The sequence below is a fragment of the Callospermophilus lateralis genome, chromosome 3 (genome assembly GCF_048772815.1).
Source record: "Callospermophilus lateralis isolate mCalLat2 chromosome 3, mCalLat2.hap1, whole genome shotgun sequence".
In the NCBI taxonomy this organism is placed as follows: domain Eukaryota; kingdom Metazoa; phylum Chordata; class Mammalia; order Rodentia; family Sciuridae; genus Callospermophilus; species Callospermophilus lateralis.
Genome location: NC_135307.1, coordinates 172,326,925 through 172,347,016, shown reverse-complemented (window position 1 = coordinate 172,347,016; position 20,092 = coordinate 172,326,925). Strand labels below are relative to the sequence as shown.

At 51.6% G+C, this 20,092-nt stretch overlaps 1 protein-coding gene across 2 annotated transcripts; it reads right to left on the bottom strand.

The window, feature by feature from the left end:
• Positions 1–1,441: 1,441 nt before the first annotated feature.
• On the bottom strand, positions 1,442–19,983 carry Sdcbp2 (syndecan binding protein 2). 2 transcript variants are annotated; one of them, XM_076848999.2, is made up of 9 exons: positions 19,934–19,983; positions 10,360–10,432; positions 9,156–9,225; positions 8,295–8,395; positions 4,493–4,651; positions 3,855–4,030; positions 3,603–3,774; positions 1,811–1,902; positions 1,442–1,550 (listed from the first exon to the last, which is right to left on the bottom strand). In XM_076848999.2, the coding sequence occupies exons 2-9, from the start codon at positions 10,411–10,413 to the stop codon at positions 1,496–1,498; spliced, it is 879 nt and encodes a 292-aa protein (XP_076705114.1). In that variant the 5' UTR covers positions 10,414–10,432; positions 19,934–19,983; the 3' UTR covers positions 1,442–1,495. The 2 variants fall into 2 exon arrangements, with proteins under 2 accessions (XP_076705114.1, XP_076705115.1); XM_076849000.2 differs by lacking the exon at positions 19,934–19,983 and adding an exon at positions 16,869–16,949.
• Between the last annotated feature and the right edge of the window lie 109 nt (positions 19,984–20,092).

The following is a 20,092-nucleotide window of genomic DNA, read 5'->3' as shown; positions in this document are numbered from 1 at the left end:
GAGGAAGGACATCCCCAGGAACCATTGTCTAGAACTGTTGGTCCCTTGGAGCCCAGAGGCCAGAAGCAGCTACTCCTTAGTTCAGGACCAGGGCAGCCCTGATGCCCCTCTGGTCACAGCTCAGCCAGGAAATGGGAGCTGGGGCCCAGGCTTCTGCACGGAGAGCTGACCCTGAGCAGAGTTTATGACCAGTATCTCCCCAGGGAGTACTCAGACATTCACAGAGCACCTTCCCGGGCACCACTAGCTCAGGGGCATCTGGCAGCACTTTGGGGAGGGGGTGGGGCATCTTACAAAGTTCTAGACAAACACCTGCCGCGGGGCCTCTGCCCAGCGAACTCACGACTCCCCCTCTGGCCTGGGGACAATGCCACCGGGTCACAGTGCACTCTTGTATCATTAGACCGTTGGCGGAGAGTTCAGGGCCGTGGGAAGCGGGAGGCGGGGAGGGCCCTGACTCTGTCCCCTTTGTCCTTTGTTCGGAGTCACCTGCGGCAGACGGCTCTGATTAAAGCATGAGCACACAGCAAGACTCTCCGCCTGGTTTCTTTGCACGGTGTCATTTTCTGAGGGCGGGGGTTGAGGGAGGTCCGTACTGTCCTTCCTCAGCACAGAGGGAAGCCGAGGCTGTCGTTGGCCACCACTGCCCACTCCACCTCAGGGACACCCTCTCTGCCCCCCCCAGGTGTCAGACTCTGGACACTGAGTGCCTTCACTTCTTCCTCCCCAACAGCCCCGATGTGGCTTCTCATGCCCACTTTACAGATGCAGAAGAGCCATGGTCACCCACAGCTCAAAGCCAAGGCCACGCTCCGTCCACCAGCCCTGCCACCACACAGCCCCCTAGATCCAGCCATCCCTGCGCCAGACCAGCTGGCAGTACATGGCGGAGGCAGGGCCAAGTCACCCCTCTCAGAGGGGATGCGTAGAAAGGCCTGGGTGTCACCACTGTTTCAAAGAAAACCAGCCCTGGCGCGTCACGGGACCAAGGATTCTGGAATTCCCAGTGATCTTTGAGGAAGGGATTGTGTTTCCAATCAAATCTTTATTCAAAAGACAGTCAAGGGTCCTAACTGGACGATCTGTGCTCAGTCTGCAGCAAAAAGCAAGGAAAGGCGAAGGCGGGATTCTCACGAAGAATGTGGTTCTGTCTCTCAAACTGCGGGGCTGTTTCCCTGGCAGAGGCAAAGTCTTCCAAGGACTCAGCTACGGCTCTTAAGAGGCGTCTGGCTGGCCCGTCCACGTGCCCAGCATGTAAATAAGTGCAGAGAATGGGCTGCATCGGTACTGCTGGGGCCGCAGCCTGGTTAGGAGGGAGACTCCCAGGAGACCTCCGTGCATGAGTGACAGACTCATGCCATCCAGTGCCACCCACCTGAAACGTGCTCCCCTCAAGACCCCACCCCAGGAGGCAGCCAGCTGCAACCTGTCATCCAAGAGGGCCACTTCCCTCTCCTGCAGGAGGGTGGGATGGCTGAGCTGCCCTCCTGCGGCTTCAGACATCTGGGATGGAGTGGTCCATGGTGTGGTGGAGAAGCGTCGGGGACAACCTAGACAGTGGCAATGGTGACAGTGGTGGACACTGGAAGCTCCTTCTCCCTGCCCAGCCCTGAGCCTGTGCACCCCAGGGGGGCATTCACCCCTGTTCTAAAACTTTTAGGTCCCCAGAAGCCACCAGCCACCTTGGAGAGAGGGGAAGAGAGAGGAGGAAGGGCAAGACGGGCCTGCCCCCTGGGTCAGCCTTGGAAAAGCCAGGGTGGCTAAGCCAGGTGGCCCCGGGCGCGGGGGGTACGAGGAGGGCGCTCCTTACTTTTTGACCATGTGCTCGTAGATCACAGTGGGAATGAGGGTCAGGGTGATGACGTTTCCCGCTGAGGCCAGAATCTCCATGATCGCTTTGTCCTGGACAGGAGGTGAGTGAACGGTCACTCTGAGGGCTGGGGCCGAGCACTGCCACAGGCCACTGACGCCCAACAGCAGGGGCCAGGCTGCCTGGGCCCCTGAGCCTGCCTGGCAAGGGTTAGGCACAGTCTGGCTTGAGCAAGGACGTGGGCCTCCCATCTGAGGATCTCCAGGGTCAAAGGAGCGTGCAGTCCCCTCTCCCGCCTGCCAAGGCCAGCTGCGTGGGCCTGGCACGCAACGTGGCCTCACAGACGGAGCCTCCTTCCCCGTGCGAGGGCCCACATTGCCACCCCATCTCCCTGGCCCCAGTCACACTGGGGTTGGGGTTCTAAAGCCCAGAAAGAAGAACCCTGCGGTGGGAGACAGTAAGCACACCTGACCCCTGCTCGTGTGGCCAGACAGGCCAGGTGGCTGCTGTCCCGACCATGAGGAGGACAAACCTGAAGTCTCTAAGCAGCCTGTGCCCTGAAGCCCAACACAACAGCCGGGGCCATCGGAGCCTCTGGCCCAGACTCAGGGCCTGGTGACCGTTACTTTGCACCTCTGTCCCCGGCTGTGTTCTCTTAGTTGAATAAATGGGAGCGAATGTGCCAGGTGGGACTAGTGACAGCCACAGAGTTAAATAAACTTCAGAGAGGCCAGTGTGGTGAAGAAATGAGCCATCTAGAGTCTCTCGGTAGAGGGACAAACCCTCCCTGAGAGCCTCACGGAGCCGTGGCCTGGGACAGTGACTGATAAACTCGCGACCATGCCTTGAGCCATCCATGCAGATGACAGAATCCCATCTTAGCAGGACTGTCTTCCAGGAGAGTTAGGATGGAAGAACTGTAATGCTCCCAAAGGAGGAGTTCACTAATATCCGGGCTCTCCAGCTACTCAGAATCCATATTACTATGCTCAGTTTTTTAAGCACTTTCTAGTTGTCATGTCTGAGAAAAGGGAGATGATGTAGCAGGAGGGATACTGGACAGATATTAGGAAGAACTTGCTGACCACAGAGTCACTAAGAACAAACTCCAAGGAAGGTGGGGGAGACTGTCAGGCATAAGGAAGCAAACATGTGACAGGAATGGCTTGTGTCAGCTGCGGAGTGAGATGCCACTACCCAGACCACTTCTGTGGGGGGAGCTCTGCCCCACAAGTACCAAAGCACTGGACATGGGACAGGCGGGGGCGCTCCCTCTATATCACAACTAGGGTTGAGAGCCGCTCTGAGTCCAAGTGGCATCAAGTCAGGATAAAGCCACTTTCACTTGTTCAGGACCATATGACTCATCATCCTCCGTCCATTCCCCCGAGACACCCCCATTCCAGATGCACAGCGCCCACCCCTCCTTGCACCTTCTGGGTTTTCAAACTCACCACCACCCTTGAAAAAGGAACAAAGATCAGAAGTGATCAATATGCAACCAGGAGCTCCTGGCAGAGGAAGAAGTGTCCATGCAGCAGGCACCTTGGGGTGCCCGTGTCCACACATGCATTGCCACGCCCCTCTGCCCTCAGCGCCCCTGGGTTAGTCACAGTAGCTAGTACTGAGCACCGTGCTGTGCCTGGCGCCCTGCAGAGCTCTGGGCACAGGGTCTTACTGGAACCTTATGAGGGGGAAGCTGCATGGGGGTTGGGGGCCTGCAGCCTGTCCAGATACCAGCCCTCCCACCCCACAGGCTCCCTCAAGCCCACGGAGCCAGGCCACCGCCTACCTTCAGTCCGATGACGTTCTGCCCGTTCACCTCGCACACATAGTGGTTGGTGAGGAGCCCGTTGCGGGCGGCAGAGCTCCCTTTGACCACAGAGACCACCTTCCCCTTCTTGATGAAGAAGCCCACGTGGCCCAAGCTGTCCTTGTGCATGGTGACCGTCCGCTGGAATGGTCTGGCAGAGAGGGAGAGTGAGCTGGGCCTGGGGACGTGGCTGGAACTAGGCAGAGGGGCTCTGGGGCTCTGGCTGCTCACCTGTCCCTAATGACCATGACGATCTTCTCCGGGGAGGCCTTCTTCAGCGCCCGGTGGGCCTTTTCCGTGCCCCACCCAGCGCAGTCCCGCCCATCGATCTGCAGGATCTGGTCCCCGAAGCGCAGCCCCACAAGGGAGGCGGGGGTGTTGGCCTGGACCAGCTGCACGAAGAGCCCCTGGGAAGGCGGCCTAGAGTCAGCCCCTGCCGCCCTGAGCCCGGGAGCCTACCGGGCACGGGGCCACGACCCTGCGGGGCAGGTAACACGGTCACCCCATCTTCCTGGGGAGGAAGCAGGGCAGACCACACAGCAGGGGGAAGCTGGGTCAGGATTTGAACCCCGGCCAGAGGCTGCATGGCCACCCCTCCAGTGCACGCCCCTCCAGAGGCCTGGCTTTCTCAGCTTTCCCTGTCTGCGGGCAGTTGCCAGGAAGCCGATCCCTGGGTGGTGGGGTGCATGGGGGGGGGCATGGCTCCCCAGGGAGCCACGGACCAGCGGGAGACCAGAAGGGGTGGTGGAGGGTCCCTGCCGCAACCTGGCCCAGCCCCGGGGCCTTGGGTCAGGATGCCCATTCTGCGCCCTCCTCACTGGTGCCCTCTCCGGCTGGCGCGCTCCCTCGCCAGGGGGCGTGTCCTCTACCTTGTCGATGGCCCGCAGCCGCAGCCCGGTCTTGCCGCGCTCGTCCTTGCACAGGTGGATCTCGCGCACCCCGGGCTTGATCTCCGCACGCTTCACGCCTAGGTTGTTCCCGGACACCGGTGCCACCACCTGGCCAGGCAAGAGACTGGAGATCGCCTCCTGCAGCCATCAGGGGAACAGGGAGTCAGGCCAACCCCCGGAGCTGAGGGCCTCAGGGGTCTCTGGGCTGGCGGGTAGGAGAGAGCAAAGGAGGACCGAGCAGTCCCTGGGAGCTCAGATCCACCCCAGACCACACACGGCTCCGCAGGGGCTGGGAGGCGCCGTGGCTCCAGGAAGCCACTAGAGGGCATCAAAGCCCACGTCCCTAAAAATGGGCTGAGAAAGGGTGGTGGGGTCCCAGGGAAGGGAAGGGGGCGCGTTTTCCAAGGCAACTTGATATCAGGAAGAGATCCCTTCAAATTCACTTAAAATAGAAAAATGATATGGTAAATAGTGAGCAGTGGCGGATGAAAGGACTCACTATAATTTTCGTTCTTAAAAAAATGAACCCCCAAATATAAAGATTAACAAATGCTTCCTCATAAAGTGCAGAGCAAGGCAAAGATGTCTATTCTCACTCATCTACTGAACAAAGTACTGGAAGAGCTAACCAGCACAATAAGGCAAGAAAAAAGAGAATAAAAGGCATACAGACCAGAAAGAAGGAATCTAACTGTTCTTATTCATTGATGACATCACAGTCTACTAGAAAATCCCAAGGAATCTACAAGTAAACTCCTACATCTACCAAATTAGCTCAGCAAGGTCATAAGATACAAGTCAACTGAGAAAATCAATGCTTCGAGCCACAGGTACAGAGAATTAGGCTTGTTAGTCCCAGCTACTGTGGAGGCTGAAGCGGGAGGATTCCATGAACCCAGGAGTTCTGTGCCTGCCTGAGCTGACAGCAGGACCTAGTCTCAAAATATATATGGTACTTCTGTATATTAACAAGTACAAGTGGAAACTTAAATTAAACATAAAATATCACTTATAATAATTTGAAATAGGGGAGATATTTAGGCATAAGTCTAACAAAACATGTACTGAAACTGTAACAAAACAACCTAACACTGATAAGTGGTCAAAGAAAACCTAAAAAAATAGAAGAGTATCCATAGGTTGAAAAACTAGTACAGTTATCAAGTTTACCCAAACTGATATACAAATATAATATAATTTCCATCAAAATGTATAGAAATATTTTGTAGAAACAAGTGCACTGTATAAATGCTCAAAGTCCACTGTGCCCAGTGAACTTTGAGCACTTATAACAAGAAGAAAGAGGAGAAAGGAAGGGAAGAGTGAGGAGGGAAAAGTGCAAGCTGGGTGCAGCAGTACATGCCTGTAATCTCAGCAACTCAGGAGGCTCAGGCAGGAGGATTGCAAGTTTGAGGCCAGCCTGGACAATTTAGTGAGGCTCTAAGCAACTTTGCAAAATCCTCAAAAATAAATAAGAAGAAAATAAAATATGTCTATACAAAAACCTATACATGAACAGCTTTGTTTGTAATAATCAAAAACTGGAATAACTAAAATGTATTTCAACAGGTTAAACAAACACTGTTACATTGCATGGCAGAATATTTCAGCAATAAAAAGGAATAAACTGCTGGGCATGACAGTGTACATCTCTAATCCCAGTGACTCAGGAGGCTGAGGCAGGAGGATCCCAAGTTCAAGGCCAGCCTCAACAATTTAGTGAGGCCCTATGCAAGACCCTATCTCACAATAAAAAAATAAAAAGGGCTGGGGGTGTGGCTAGATGGTAAAATACTCCTGGATTCAATCCCTAGTATCAAAATTAAGTAAATAAATAAACACATAGATAGATAAATGATATGAACTACTGTCACATTGATGACTGGCATGGACATCAAAGACATATTGAGTAAAAAAAAAAAAAAAAAACCAATCTTGCCAGGTGCAGTGGTGCACGTCTGTTAATCCCAGAGGCTCAGGAGGCTGAGGCAGGAGGATCACAAGTTCAAAGCCAGCCTCGGCAAAAATGAGGCAGTAAGCAACTCAGTGAGACCCTGACTCTAAATGAAATACAAAATTGGGCTGAGGATGTGACTCAGTGGTTGAGTGTCCCTGAGTTCAATCCCCGGTACCAAAAAAAAAAAAGAAAAAAAAAGCCAATCTCAGAAAGTCACATTATAGTATGTAATATTTCAAAGTGACAAAATTATACAGATGGAAAAATAAACTAGTGGTTGGGGAGGGTGTGGAGGTGGGAGTGAGCAGGATTCCAAAGTAGCGGCAGGTGCGAGACTCTGGGGCTGAAGTGGTTCATCCTTGACTGTGCTGTGGTTCCGTGTATTTAAACATGTGACAAAATGACACAGACCTGCAGGCATTCATTGCACCAGAGTCAAACTCCTGGTTTTGAGGTAGGGCTATGGTTACGTAAATCGGAACCAGTGAGTGGGGGTGCTGATCAGTGGCAGGGCTGGCCAGCATGCGTGAGAGCCTGGGTTTGATCCCCTGTACTGCAAAAGAATAAAAAGATCAACAAAACATAACCAGTGAAGAAACTGGGTGAAATATACTTCTCTATACTATATTTGCAACTGCCTGTGAGCCTATTATTTATTTTTTACTTAACCACTGAACCATATCCCCAGATCTTTTTTTTTATTTTTTTTTATTTTTACTTTTTTCATTTTGAGGCAGAGACTCACTAAATTGCTTAGGGCCTCACTAAGTGCAAACGTTGGCCTCAAACTTTCGATCCTCCTGCTTAGCCCTCCCAACCTGCTGCGATTACAGGCATGTGCCACCTTGCCTGACTTAAACCTATTATTTAAAAGTGAAAAGTTTGGGGCTGGAATGCAGCTCAGTGGTGGGGCACTTTCCTACCATATGGGAGCCCCAGGTTCAATGCCTAGCATCACAAAAAATGATAAGTAGGTAAAATAAAAAGTAAAACACAATGCAAGAGCCTTCAATTACCAAAATACATCTTATCCTCTTAGATTATTATAACCTAGACTGAATGCATTTATGTCCTAATTACCCAACATGCCCTTCTTTGCTTCCTGGTTGTATTTCACAGCATGACTATCAAGGAGGTCATTTAGGAGAAGGACCGTAGGGTGGTTTTCCCCAGGGCCCACCTATCCTCATCCTTAATGATTTCCTCCTGTCAAATCCTCACTCATCCATCGATTTGCATATGGCTACTGTCACTTCCATCAGCTTCAGGAAACCCTGCAGCCTTGGCAAGAGGTAAAATTGTTATCTGCAATCAATTGCATTGGCTCAGGAAGAAGCTAGACAATGGGGACATTGACAGATGGGTCACAGGGATGCCAGAGCTGATTGCAAGGGATCCTATCAGTGAATGCGTTTTCAGGAGCATTTCTGGTGACAGTTTGGTTTGCTCTCTGAAACCATGAAAACCAGGAATCAAGTATTGTTGAACTTGGGGAGCACAGCGGGGCGCCGAGCACCTGCCATTGCTGCCGAGTCACAGGTGGCCCTAGCATTAGATGTCCCAGGCTCCTACTGGCTCTAATGTCTTTTCTTTGCATCCAACTGTGTCAGACCAGCAGCCTGAAGCCACAGGTCAAGGGGCAGGGAAGACATGAAGCCCCAGAATGCTTCCCATGAAGGCTCAGAATGCGAAGTGCCGCTAAGAAACAGAGCCATAAATAAGAACCCAGCGGAGAAAGGAGACTCAAACAGAGAAAAGGCGAGACCAGGGGGAAGGGGGCTCGAGATGTTCGGAGCTGCGGCTGGGCAGGAGACAGACACTCACACAGTCGCCCTCTGGCATCTGGGGCAGGCTCTGCTGGACTTCCCGGCTTGAGAGGGAAAGACCCATGTAGCTCTCCAATTCCGCCAGGTTTGGGTACAAAACTGATGGGAGAGGAGGAAGAAAGGTCACCCAAGGGCATGTGCTCTGCCACCTCTGCCTGGCCATCCATTCCTAGTAAAAAATGGAACCTGGGGATACTGTTTATTCCCTGTGCTGAGCACCCCGGGACGCTTGCTGCTGATGCGGACTGGCTCAGAGGATGAGCTGCGCATGGGGAAGGGAGCCTGCCTGTCCTGGAGCAGCCTGGGGCACAGGGGCCCTCGGGGACCACTCTGGAATTCGACTCCACTGACTTTGGCACCAGCCAAACACCCAGCACAAAGCTAGTGGGGGCCAGGTGGGGTCCACAGTCATGGAGGAAGGACTCTGAGCCCAGGGCAACCCCCAGAGAACCTGCACAGGTGGAGGGCAAGATGGAGCTTGAGTTCAAGTTTCTACTATAGAACTGACTCAAAATGCAGGAGCGCCTCCAGGGGGCACCGTGAACATCTGGTGTCCCCACGCCTCCTCCCGAGGTGGCCCTCACTAAACCAGTCTGCCAGTGTCCCCTTCAAGGTTCTGGAGAGAGCAAAATGTGCATAAAGCCCCCACATAATAGAAGGCGAGAGGAAGTGTCCAGAAGTGGCCAGAAACGTGAGGCTGGGTTCTCAAGGTCAAGACTACCCCGGGACCCAGGCAAGCAGGACCTGCCCCATCCTGGGAGCAGGATCCTCCATGTCCTTTCTGGTGATGGGGACCCACGGGGAGCAGTAGTGCCAGCTGGGGGTGTTAGGCGTGAACATTTGTGTCAGGCTTACTCACCTGAGGGTGGGGACACAGCTGTCTCCTGGGCAGGCAGGGCGGCCATCCTGGGCAAGGCTCTGGCCTGGGCCTGGGCAGGGGCAAGGAGTACCATCAGCTGTGGCCAGGACCCCGGGATCCTCAGAACCTGGGGCTCCCTGAGCAGGGGAGTCTGGGAACTGGGGACATATGTGGGCCTGGGATGGGGGGCCCCGGAGCTCTCCAGGCTCTGTGGCCTACAGGTGGCTTCTACGCTCTGTTAGTTAATGGGGCCCAGAAAGACCAGTACTGCAAGTTCTCACTCCCACATTCAATTTCAAAGAAGTAGAGAATAGAAGTGTAGTTCCTAGGGCCCTGGGAGGGTGTGGGGCAGGGAGAGGGTTGGAGAGAGGATTGTTAAAGGGTGCAGGGGTGCAGTGGGACAGGAGGAATACATTCGAATGTTCTACAGCACAGTCAGGAAACTATGGTTGAGAGAAATGGATCAAATATTTTAAAATAGCGAGTAGAGAGGGTTGTAAGTGTTCCCAACACAACGAATGATAAATGTCTGGAGTGATACACGTGCGAGCCACCCTTATGGGACCCTTACACAGTGTCGACGTAGTGAAATGTCACGCTGTGCCCCATAAATAGCTACAGTTACTATGTATTAATTAAAATAAAAAGTTTTTTTTTTCTTCCAAAAAAGTGGCCTCTGTGGATGAACATCTTTCTGAGAGGAGGTTCTCCTGGGGCCAATGACCCACCAAATGTCACCACCCAATTTTTTGCCAGTGGCGGCCAGGACACCAAAGCCAACCTCCTGAACAAGTTCTCAGTGGGAAAGGCCCAAATTCTCAAAGACCTCTGGGACCCCAGGGCAGTGGGATGGAGGGAGGAAGAAGCTGGATACACCAAGGCCACACCTTCTGGGTTTCCCATGGAGCTGGCCCTGGCACCACAGGGTCCACCTGTGGCAGGAAGTGTGGGGACAAAGCTGGGCCTGAAAGGCATGTCAGTGGCTCCTTGGTCCTTCCCACTCCTGCTGTGGCTCCGCTGGCCCTGGCTCTGGATGCCTTCCCTGCCCAGCCCCTGCAGTGGGACTTGCAGGCCACAGGGACTCCCAGGAGTGCCCAAGGTCCACAGCACCCAGCGCCTTCCAGGAAAGTCTCCCTTAGTTACCCGGGGGTCACCCCCAAGGCCTCAGCCAAGGAACCCAGGCTAATGGGGCCTGGAGGCTTACCTGGATGACTTGGTCCACCTTCAGGTCCTCCAGAGATGGGTACAGGGTGGACATGGCTGCTCCCTGGGACACCCTGCAGAGAGAGAGAGTGAGGGGCTGAGGATGCATCTCCCACCTTCCTGAGGAGAGGCGCAGACATCAAGCTTCTGCCCCATACGCCACTCAGCACTCCTGCATATGAGAAAATCATCAGGGGGTGTTATTATCCCTGTTTTAGAAATGGGGGGACTGGCTGGGCATAGTGGTACATGCCTGGGGAGGCTGAGGAAAATTGCAAGTTCGAGGCCAGCCTCAGCAGTTTAGTAAGACTCAGCAATTTGGAGAGACATATCTCAAAATTAAAAATTAAAAATATCTGGGGATATAGAGAGGTGAAAGGTCAGGGGATGTAAAGCTCCCCTGAGTGTAATGCCCAGGAGAAAGCAGAGGGCGGGGGGAGAAAAGAAGAAAGAAATGGGAGGCTAGGTTTTGAGCCAGTCTGTTTGACTCCAAAGCTCACAGTATCTACACATCCAACCATGTTTGGCTTAGAACCCAGGCCCAGGGGATCAGCCAGGATATGCTATGGAGGAAAGGAAGAATCATGAACCACATTCTCCCCTGCCATCTGTCAAAGGTCCGATCACTCAAGATCTAAATCCAACCCAGCAGGCACATATAAAGGACCTGGTATATACCAGGTCTAGGTTAGGGGTATGCACAGAATCATCTCACAACTACAAATGGCAAAGGCAGCAGGGCATTCCAAGTCCCTCCATCCCCCACCTTCCACACACCTCTGGATATTTGAGCTCCACTGTATACCACTGATTTCTAGACATCCTGGCAACTTCTGATCTTAGCTAAAATGAAGTAAGATCCTTAAAATTCATTAAAAATATGCACACGGGGTCTGGGAGTATAGTCTAGTAGTATATAGCCTCTGTGAGACACTGGGTTCCATCTCCAGAAACACACACACACACACACACCCCTAAAATACATACAAACAGGCAAAATTCAATCACTGGACAGAGCTTGGTCCACAAAGGGAGACTGGGGTGGTGGGCCACTGAGAACACTTGCTAACAGCAAGACTCAGTAGAGCCCCTAAGCAAGGTGCCCAGAGAAATTCAAAGGAATCTGTCATGAGCATCCATGGGCTGTGTGTGTGAGCTATGCGCATTTGAGCCCTATAAGGGGACTGGCCTGATGTTGCGGCCTGATTGGGCTGTGCATATGTGTGCCTTTTCTCTCCCTCTGCCGGTGATCCCACACAGCACCTGAGATGGTATGGTTTTCCAAGATGTCAATCAACCTGGGGATCACAAGACATCACCAAGCAAGACTCCACCCTTTGAAACCAAATCCACTGCCTTATTTGGGTGGAATATTCTACGATGGCTTTTCCTCCATAAATAGGGGGGCTTCTGGTGTGCCCTCTCTCTCTTGCCTCCCTTGCTCACCTTGCATTCCTGCACGGGAACTGACACCTGAGGGCTCAGAGCTGTCCCTGACCCCCAAAAAGGTATTTCTGTGTTTGTGTGGTTTTTTAATTGCCAGCCCGGCCAGTGGTGACAGGAGTCACAGCCTTTTGAGAAATGCTTTGTCTCCTTCCTAGATAAAATGCAGAAGGGAATCTTTATTGGTCTTTCTGGACTCTTCCCCTTGACCCACTCACCCCTGGCTCTGGCACACCTCCACCTCCACCCCAGCTCGTGACCTGCCCCACCCCCTGATCACCCTTAATCCTGCAGAAAGGTGTTCCTGGTAGAAAGGTCATTGTCCCTCTTACCCTGGGCCTGCCCTTAGGGACAGGCTCTGGCCAGCCTCCCACCCTGAACTTTTCAACTGTCCTCAGTCTGTTTTCCCAGGGGGATGGCAGGTTCTCAGGGTCAAGGTGTGTCCTATTGCCTACATGTGACAGGTGCATGTGATAAAGGAAGGCCTGATGGTGGCACAGGGGACTGACCGGGCTGTGCCAAGGGAAGTGTGACTCTGGCCTGCTCCTAGGGATCAGTTCCTTTGGGCACTTCCCTCAGTGATCCGTGGGCACCAAGAACATCCTCACGTGTCACTGTTCCTTCCCACAGTGCACATGCTGCCCTACCCGGTCATCCCTGACCCCCATCCCCCACCCTTCCAGTCTGAATCAAGTCCCCTCCCCCACATGTTGTGTTGTGTAGACCTCCTTCATCTCTCGGTCCCTCCCCAGGGCCACAACCTCCTCCCCACTCTTGGTGCTCCCAGAGGGCGGCCCAGGTGTTGTGGCCCTGCGTGGTGTCCCTAGGTGGCATGCCACTGCCCTTAGAATTTGACCTTTGTTTCCTAAAATGGCCCACAGGGACTCCCTGATTCCTCCGGAGATTGGAACGGGTGCCCCATGAGCCAGCTGTAAACAGATTGTAGAGTATGTAACGAACCTGGCAGAGTATGTAACATTCAAATTAGTGGCCTAAATGCAAAACTCAAGACCCTGCGTTTATAATCTATATTTCCCACTGCTCCTAAAAACAAACAAACAAAACCAGGAAGCTTTGTTCTCCTGAACTGCATCTGAGTAGCTATCTATGGTGGAGAAGCAGCAGACTCCAGGGCACCTCAGGCCCCACCACTCTGTATTGTCCCTTACACCCAAGCCACTGTACTAGACAGCATCAAGACCCAGGGGACATCTGTTGGCAACAGTGGCCTCACTCTCCAGCTTCTTTTCTTGCCACGCATCCTCCTAATTCCTTCATTCAGTCCCAGTTGTGATGAGCTAGTTTCAGATATTTGAATGAATGTTATTGTCCCTTGTCTCCAGGCCTTTCTATGTATCATTCCTTCTATCTGGAATGACCCATCGGCCTCCTCATCTTGCCTGGCTAGATCCTAATAATTTTCAAGTCCAAGATCAAGGGACCCTTCTTGCAGGAAGCCCACCTTGATTTGTGCTCCTGGTAGCTACTGCCCCATGTCCTTACTCCTGTTGGTCATTCACTGCTCCTGTGGTCATCTCTTTACCTGTCCAATTGCCTCATTAAATTGGGAGTCCCAAGAGGCAGCAACTGGGCCTTTTCACTCATGGCCGAGCTTCTAGCTCCTAGCATGAAGAGGAATGCAATAACATTGCCAAAGCTTAGGAACCAACTTCCTCAACAAGACTCCTAAAGTGCAAGAAGTAAAATCAAGAATCAATAAATGGGATGGAATCAAACTAAAAAGCTTCTTCACAGCAAAGGGAACAATGTGAAGAGAGAGCCTACCCCCACCCCACCCCCTCCTGTAGTTCAAGTCTCTTCCCCAGAGGCCAACACTGGGAAGAGTCCCCAGGATCCCTTTGTGATTCTGGTCAAGGCAAAAAGTGAAATTAGATACGCAGATTCACAACCCCTCTCCGTCTCTTTTTATAAGAGGTAATTATTAATATTATTCCTCTATTAAGAGTAGTATTTTAGGGGCTGGGGAATACAGCTCAGTGGTAGAGGGCTTGGCTAGTGTGCAAGAGGGGCTGGTTCACTCCCCAGCACCACGATAAAATAAAGTAAAATGAAAAAAGAAGTATTTCAAGTCATCTCATATTAGACAAGGCGCCATAAACATACATTGGAGAAAAGATCGCCTTTCCAACAAATGGTGCTGGGAAAACTGGAAATCCATATGTAGCAAAATGAAATTAGACCCCTATCTCTCACCCTGCACAAAACCCAACTCTAAGTGTCAAGGACCTTGGCATTAGACCAGAGACCCTGTGTCTACCAGAAGAAAAACTAGGCCCAGATCCATCACATCCATTTAGGAACAGACTTCCTCAACAAAACTCTTAAAATGCAAGAAGTTAAATCAAGAATCAATAAATGGGATGGAATCAAATTAAAAGGCTTCTTCATAGCAAAGGAAACAGTCAAGAATGTGAAGAGAAGCCTACAGAATGGGAGAAAATCTGTGCCACCTGCACCCCAGATAGAGCATTAATCTCCAGAATATATAAAAAATTCAAAAAACTTAACCCCCCCCCCAAATAACCAATCAATAAATGGTCAAAAGAACAGGCACTTCACAGAAGAAGAAATATAACCAGTCAACAAATATATGAAAAAAATGTTCAACATCTCTAGCAATTCGAGAAATGCAAATTAAAACTACTGAGATTCCATTTCACTGCAGTCAGAATGGCCATTATCCAGAATACAAGTAACAATAAATGTTGGTGAGGATTTAGAGAAAAGGCACACTCATACCTTGCTGGTAGGACTGAAAATTGGTGCAGCCACTCTGGAAAGCAGTATGGAGTTTCCTCAGAAAACTTAGAACGGAACCTCCATTTGACCCAGCTATCCCACTCTTTGGTATACATCCAAAGGACTTAAAATCAGCCTACTACAGTGATTTAGCCACATCAATGTTTATAGCAGCTCAATTCACAATAGCTAAGCTATGGAACCAAACTAGGTCCCTCTGTGGGACACCAACCTCCCACTTGACTGAGTTAACTCCCCTGCTGGGCGATGTGGCCTCAGGCACCCATGCTGCTAGACTGCCCTGCTCTTCCGGGGTTTGAGTGACTGTGTCTTCCTACAGCCCCATGGGTGGAGCTATGCTTACCTGTTCCTTTGTAATATTATCCCTTGCCCTGTTTAGAATGTTCCATGGAAGTGCCTTGTGTGTGTCCCCTTCTCTTACTGTGCCCTTGAGTGTAGCCTACCTAAATGTCAGTCAATCTGCTGACAGTGGACATCATGAAGATAGACTCAGCCCCCTGAAACCTGATCCCTTGCCTCATTTGAATAGCTTCTTCTCAATAAAAGGGGTCAGCGTGCTTGCTCTCTTGCTCTCTCTCTCTCTCTCTCTCTCTCTCTCTTCCTGTGGACCCTTAAGGTCAGAGGAGCCATCACAGCGACCCCAAAGAAAAAGGTATTTGTGTCTCTTGTGTGGTTATTTTACACAGCCCAGTTAGCCCAGTTTCCCTGGAGTGACCCCCTGAGCGGTTTAAACGCGAATACTCTTCAAGAGATAAATGGATAGAGAAAATGTGGAATGTATACACAGTAATACTCAGCCATAAAGAAGAATGAAATTATGGCATTTCCTAGTAAATGAATGGAACTGGAAACTATCATGCTAAGTGAAATACGCCAATCCCAAAAAGGCAAAGGCTGAATGTTTTCTCTGATATGCTGCTACTAACGCACAATAAGGGGGTGGGGAGGAAGAACAGAAGTTCATTAGACAAAGGGGAATGAAAGGAAGGGAGGGGTAGGAATAGGAAAGACAGTGGAATGCATCTGACATGACTTTTTTACCTTCATATATGAACACACCACCAGTAAAATTCACATGTGTACAACCTCAAGAATGGGAAGTTATACTCCATATATGTATAATATGTCAAAATACACCGTACTGTCATGTATATCAAAAAGAACAAATTAAAAAAATAACTTGTGAAAAATAATAATATTGCCAAGGGCGATGCTTTGTGCCTGGGCGTTCACTTTCCTCCTTGTAAAGCTCAGCTCTGTTATCCTGAGGACACCCACCTTCCTAGGATGAACCAAACCATCATGTAACAAAACAAAACGAAATCTGTTTATAATCTGTTCCATATACAAATATAAAGACAATATCCCTGGTTTTAGCACGCACTGTATTATCCCAAAATGCATACACTAGGTTAACTGAGGGAAGTTATACTTTGTTTTCTTCACCATTTTGGAAAATCGCTGTGAACCCTGCTCACCACAGGCGAGTCAGCACAACAGCCTGCCCAAGCCTTCCTGCAGTTGTAGCTGTCACCCTGACTCCACGCTCCTATATACTAAGCCTTTGACTCAAGATGTCAAATATAAACTGTTGCAAAGTTCAGTTGAATATTGCCTCCTATTAAATCTGAACTTGTAGGTTGGGTACAAGCATGATCAAGGTAATCCGTCTGACTTTACAATCGTTTATTATAGATCACTGCCACTTCCCTTACTCCTCCCATACAGACAAAGCCTCCTACTGATTTTTTTCTTTTTCACCAAGGGGGAACCATCGCCTAGCATGAAGCCTCAGGATGAACTTGCCCCTTCCCTCGCCTCAATTTCCCGCTCTGGGTAATGGGAGCAACCAGCACAAACTCCATGGACCGAGGCACCGCAGAGACCTGGGGCGCACCCTCCACGTCCGGACCCAGCTAGCCCATCCCTCACACCTCCTGGCTGACCCGCTCTGCTAGCGGCTCCCGACCCGCCTCTCCCGCCTGCATTGCCTACGGCGCCTGCGCAGAGCCCCCCCACCCGATTCGGCAGTGTCTAGGGCGCATGTGTCGCGCCCACCTAAGCCCGAGCGGCCGAGCACAGCTCCCAGAATGCCCCAGGGCTGTGGAGCGAAAAATGGCGGCCTCCTCGCCGCGTACGAGGCCGGCTGGGTGCGTTACTAGAGTCACAGTACAGGCGCCCGTGACTAGAGGCATCGCAAAGCGGCAGAGCAAGCGAGGCGAAGGCTCAGTCGCGTTCTGCGCCCCCTCTACGGACTGGAGGCCGCGCGTGTGGAAAGAGCCTTACAGTGGGCGAGGCCCCTGCGCTCCCACGCCCTGGGCTCCGAGCGACACGCGTGGGCTCCGGAGGAGAGGGGTGAGGCCGAGCCACCGCTGCCAGCCTTGGGAGATCCTGCTCCCCGCGGCTTGTTGCTGGTGTGAACAGGAAGTCTCCGCGCTCCCCTTGGCTTCTAAGGCCCTTGAAGACCAGAGCGTTTCTGCCTGGCGGGACGTCACGCTGCGCCTCTTGACCGTGTTCCCCCCCCTCATGCGGATGCTCCCCAGGCACCACCAGGGATGGAAGGAGACTTGGGCTTCCCACGGTGAAATCAGACCCACTGCCCTTTGACAAGGGACTCCGGCAGTTGGGTCTGTGGGGTTTAAAAAAAAAAAAAGGCTAGGAAAGCCACCTGAAGGCAGAAGACCCTAGAAAGTTCTAGGCAATGAGAGTGTAGTGTGCAGTGCAGTATGGGGGATAGCAAAGCCCAGGCCTGAGAGTCCAGCTGCCCTCTGGATTGTTACTACCTCTTGATTCTCCTCCTGAAGTTTCCACCAGCTGTGCTGTCCCTCCAATGCAGCCCCACCAAGCCCATCCATGGGCTGAACCAAAAATCAGTTTTCCTTCGATCCTGCCTTTCCCTTCTTTTGAAACCGTACCCACCTCTTTATCAGGATGAATCTCAAACTTGAGCCTGGCATAAAATTTCCCTAACCCTAACCCTGATAATGTCCCATATCACCTCTGCACCCATTCGCCGTGCATTTTAATTCATCCCAAATTATTTGCTGGTTCTAAAACAACCTGAGAGCTGTGCCTCAGTGCCATTATAGGTGCTGTGCCCTCTCTCTTGAATGACATTCACAACTTCCTCCTCATTCATCTGATGGTTTAATTCTAAGCCCTCCACCGAGAGAAGGGCATACCTCCTTTCTCTAGACCACAGAATCTCATAATATATCACCCATGCCTTGCTCATTCCATAAGTGTTTATTAAACATCTACTATGAGCAAGACCTTTTGCATTTCCTGGGTTGCAATTCCACTGTGCTGTATTTATTTGCTTATCCTCAGCAGTGCTGAGCATAGTGCCTGGCATATAACAGGCATCCAATTACTTCTTCCAAAGGAGTTGAAAAGCAGAGACAGAAGAGAAAGTCTGAAAACCTAGATGTGCAGTCTACTCATTCCCACAGCTTAGAGAAGGAGAAGAAAACAGCCCTGATAGGTAGCCTAAAGGTGATGGCTTGTACAATCTCAGTGGAAGAGTTGACTCAGTTCTTAATGGTTTCCTGCAAATAATTGGTTCCCCAGAAAGAAACAACCCCTCTAACTCGTGTCTCCCTGAGGAATTTTCCTCTCCCTGAGTACTTTTCAGATTCCCATCCCTGAGCTTCTGTATTTAATGTTATAAGCAATAACACCCACAGCAATCTAGCAATCAGGTCCCGGGAGATCAGCAGGGCTGAAAGGGGTCTTCAGCCCCCATATTTGAATAGAGTGAGAACACTTTGTTCCAAAGAGCTGAGGCTCAGGGACTCCCACGTGTTCCTGTGGACAACTCATCCTTTAGAAGACAGTGTGCAGGAGGGAAGCGTGGGTTAGGTGGTGGAGGAATAGCTCTGAAGGCCAAATTAGCCCAGGGATCTGGTGAGTCGGAAAGGAAGAGGCTGTTGCTAGGCCACAGTCCCATACCCCCACCCCCTCCTCCCAGGGCTGTACTACCTGCTGGGGAAAAGCTGTGGACTTCAAAAAACACAGATATTCCCAAATAGGAACGCCCAAGGGAGTCAGGGCAGGAGCCAGGACTTGGAGGGAGGCTGGACTCAGACTACCTGCCTCTGGCTTGTGAGAGCAGAGCATGGCTAAGATCCTTTGGGGTGTCATTTCTTTCATAATATGGGTAATAGTACCCAATTACCCATATCTAATCCCCAGAGTTGTCTGGGGATTTTTTTTAAAGAGAGATTTGGAAAACATTTAGCTTGGTAACTATCACTTAATAGGCAATAATAGTAGTTCATTCATCCAACACATTTACTGAGTGCCTACTAAGTCCAAGTACTGTTCTAGCTGCCAGCAGTATGGCAGTGAACAGAAGAAATGGTTCTTGAGGAAGTTGCTTTGTAGTGAGGAGCTAGATTAAAAAGCCCCAGGACTCTGTGGGCTCTCAGGTGGTGGGAACCGCTAGGGAGAAGGTGAAGCAAGTCGGAGAGTGGAGAATCAGGAGGTCCAGAGGAGCCTGCCTGCAGATGGGGGGCATGTGAGGAAAGGCCTAAAGAGGTGGGTGAGGAGGAGCATTCCAGGATGAGGGCACAGCTGTTGCGTAGGCCCTGGGGAGGGGGTGCCTGCTGTGCTCAGGACCATCTGACCACGAGACTGCAGTCAGCTGTGCAGAGGAGAAGCAGTAGAGGTGTTCCTAGCTTAGGCACAGTATGTCAAGTAGCCAGGACAGCCAACAACCCACGGTGGGCCCACTCCGAGCCCCTTCCTGAGACCCTGCCATAGATGACATGGGCAGACTCCTCGTTTCTGTTCTCATTCTGTTGTCCCAGCTGGCTACTTCCAGCCTGCAGATGAGGACACTGGTTCCTAAGTGGTCAAGCCACTGGCTGTTTCCCAGCAGGTTTTCCTTGCTGTGGCAGGAGGTGGTTTGTAGAAACAGCTTCAGGAAAAGAAGTAACAAGCAGAGACCTGGGCCCTGTTCTTTGTGGACACCGCCTCTACCTTCAGCTGGGCCTTTGCTGCCAAGGGCTCCCGTGAGGACCCAGGTGTGGGTTCCACTCCTGGCGCCCTCCTGGTGAGTGGCAGAGTGGGTGCCAAGGTTCAGCTTTCATTCAGAGGTTCCCCCAGGGCTGAGGTTGGGAAACAGACCAGTAGAAGTCAGAGGCAGCGCAGAACACCAGCCCCGGAACCTGGCCGGCTGCTAGAGTCAGAAGAGAAAATTCCGATTCATAGGTCACTCTCAGAGTGAGGCAGGGTGGACGAAAACTGCCTGGAAGTCCCAGAAAGGAAGGGACAGAGAGGTGGCAAGGAGATGGTGTGAGAGCAGGGCTCACTCATTCCTCTCCCAGTCAGCACAGCCCCGCTCTTACCTGCAGACAGGTGCTGCTGCGTGTCCTCCAGCCACTGCTCAAAGTCTGTCTCACTCCCTGGAATGCAGTGGCCCTTGTCCCAGCTGGGTTCCTGCTCTAGGAAGGGTAGTGCCCGCCCCTTTGGGCCACTGACTCACCTTGGGCTGGGCTAGGCCCACG

What these genes read in the sequence shown, in the direction of transcription:
- Sdcbp2 (XM_076848999.2), bottom strand. Translation starts at nt 10,413, where the DNA reads ATGTCCACCCTGTACCCATCTCTGGAGGACCTGAAGGTGGACCAAGTC. An exon ending in AGGTGGACCAAGTCATCCAG is followed by an intron (nt 9,226 to 10,359) that starts GTAAGCCTCCAG and finishes GCCCCTGCCCAG; the next exon opens with GCCCAGGCCAGAGCCTTGCC. An exon ending in AGCTGTGTCCCCACCCTCAG is followed by an intron (nt 8,396 to 9,155) that starts GTGAGTAAGCCT and finishes CTCTCCCATCAG; the next exon opens with TTTTGTACCCAAACCTGGCG.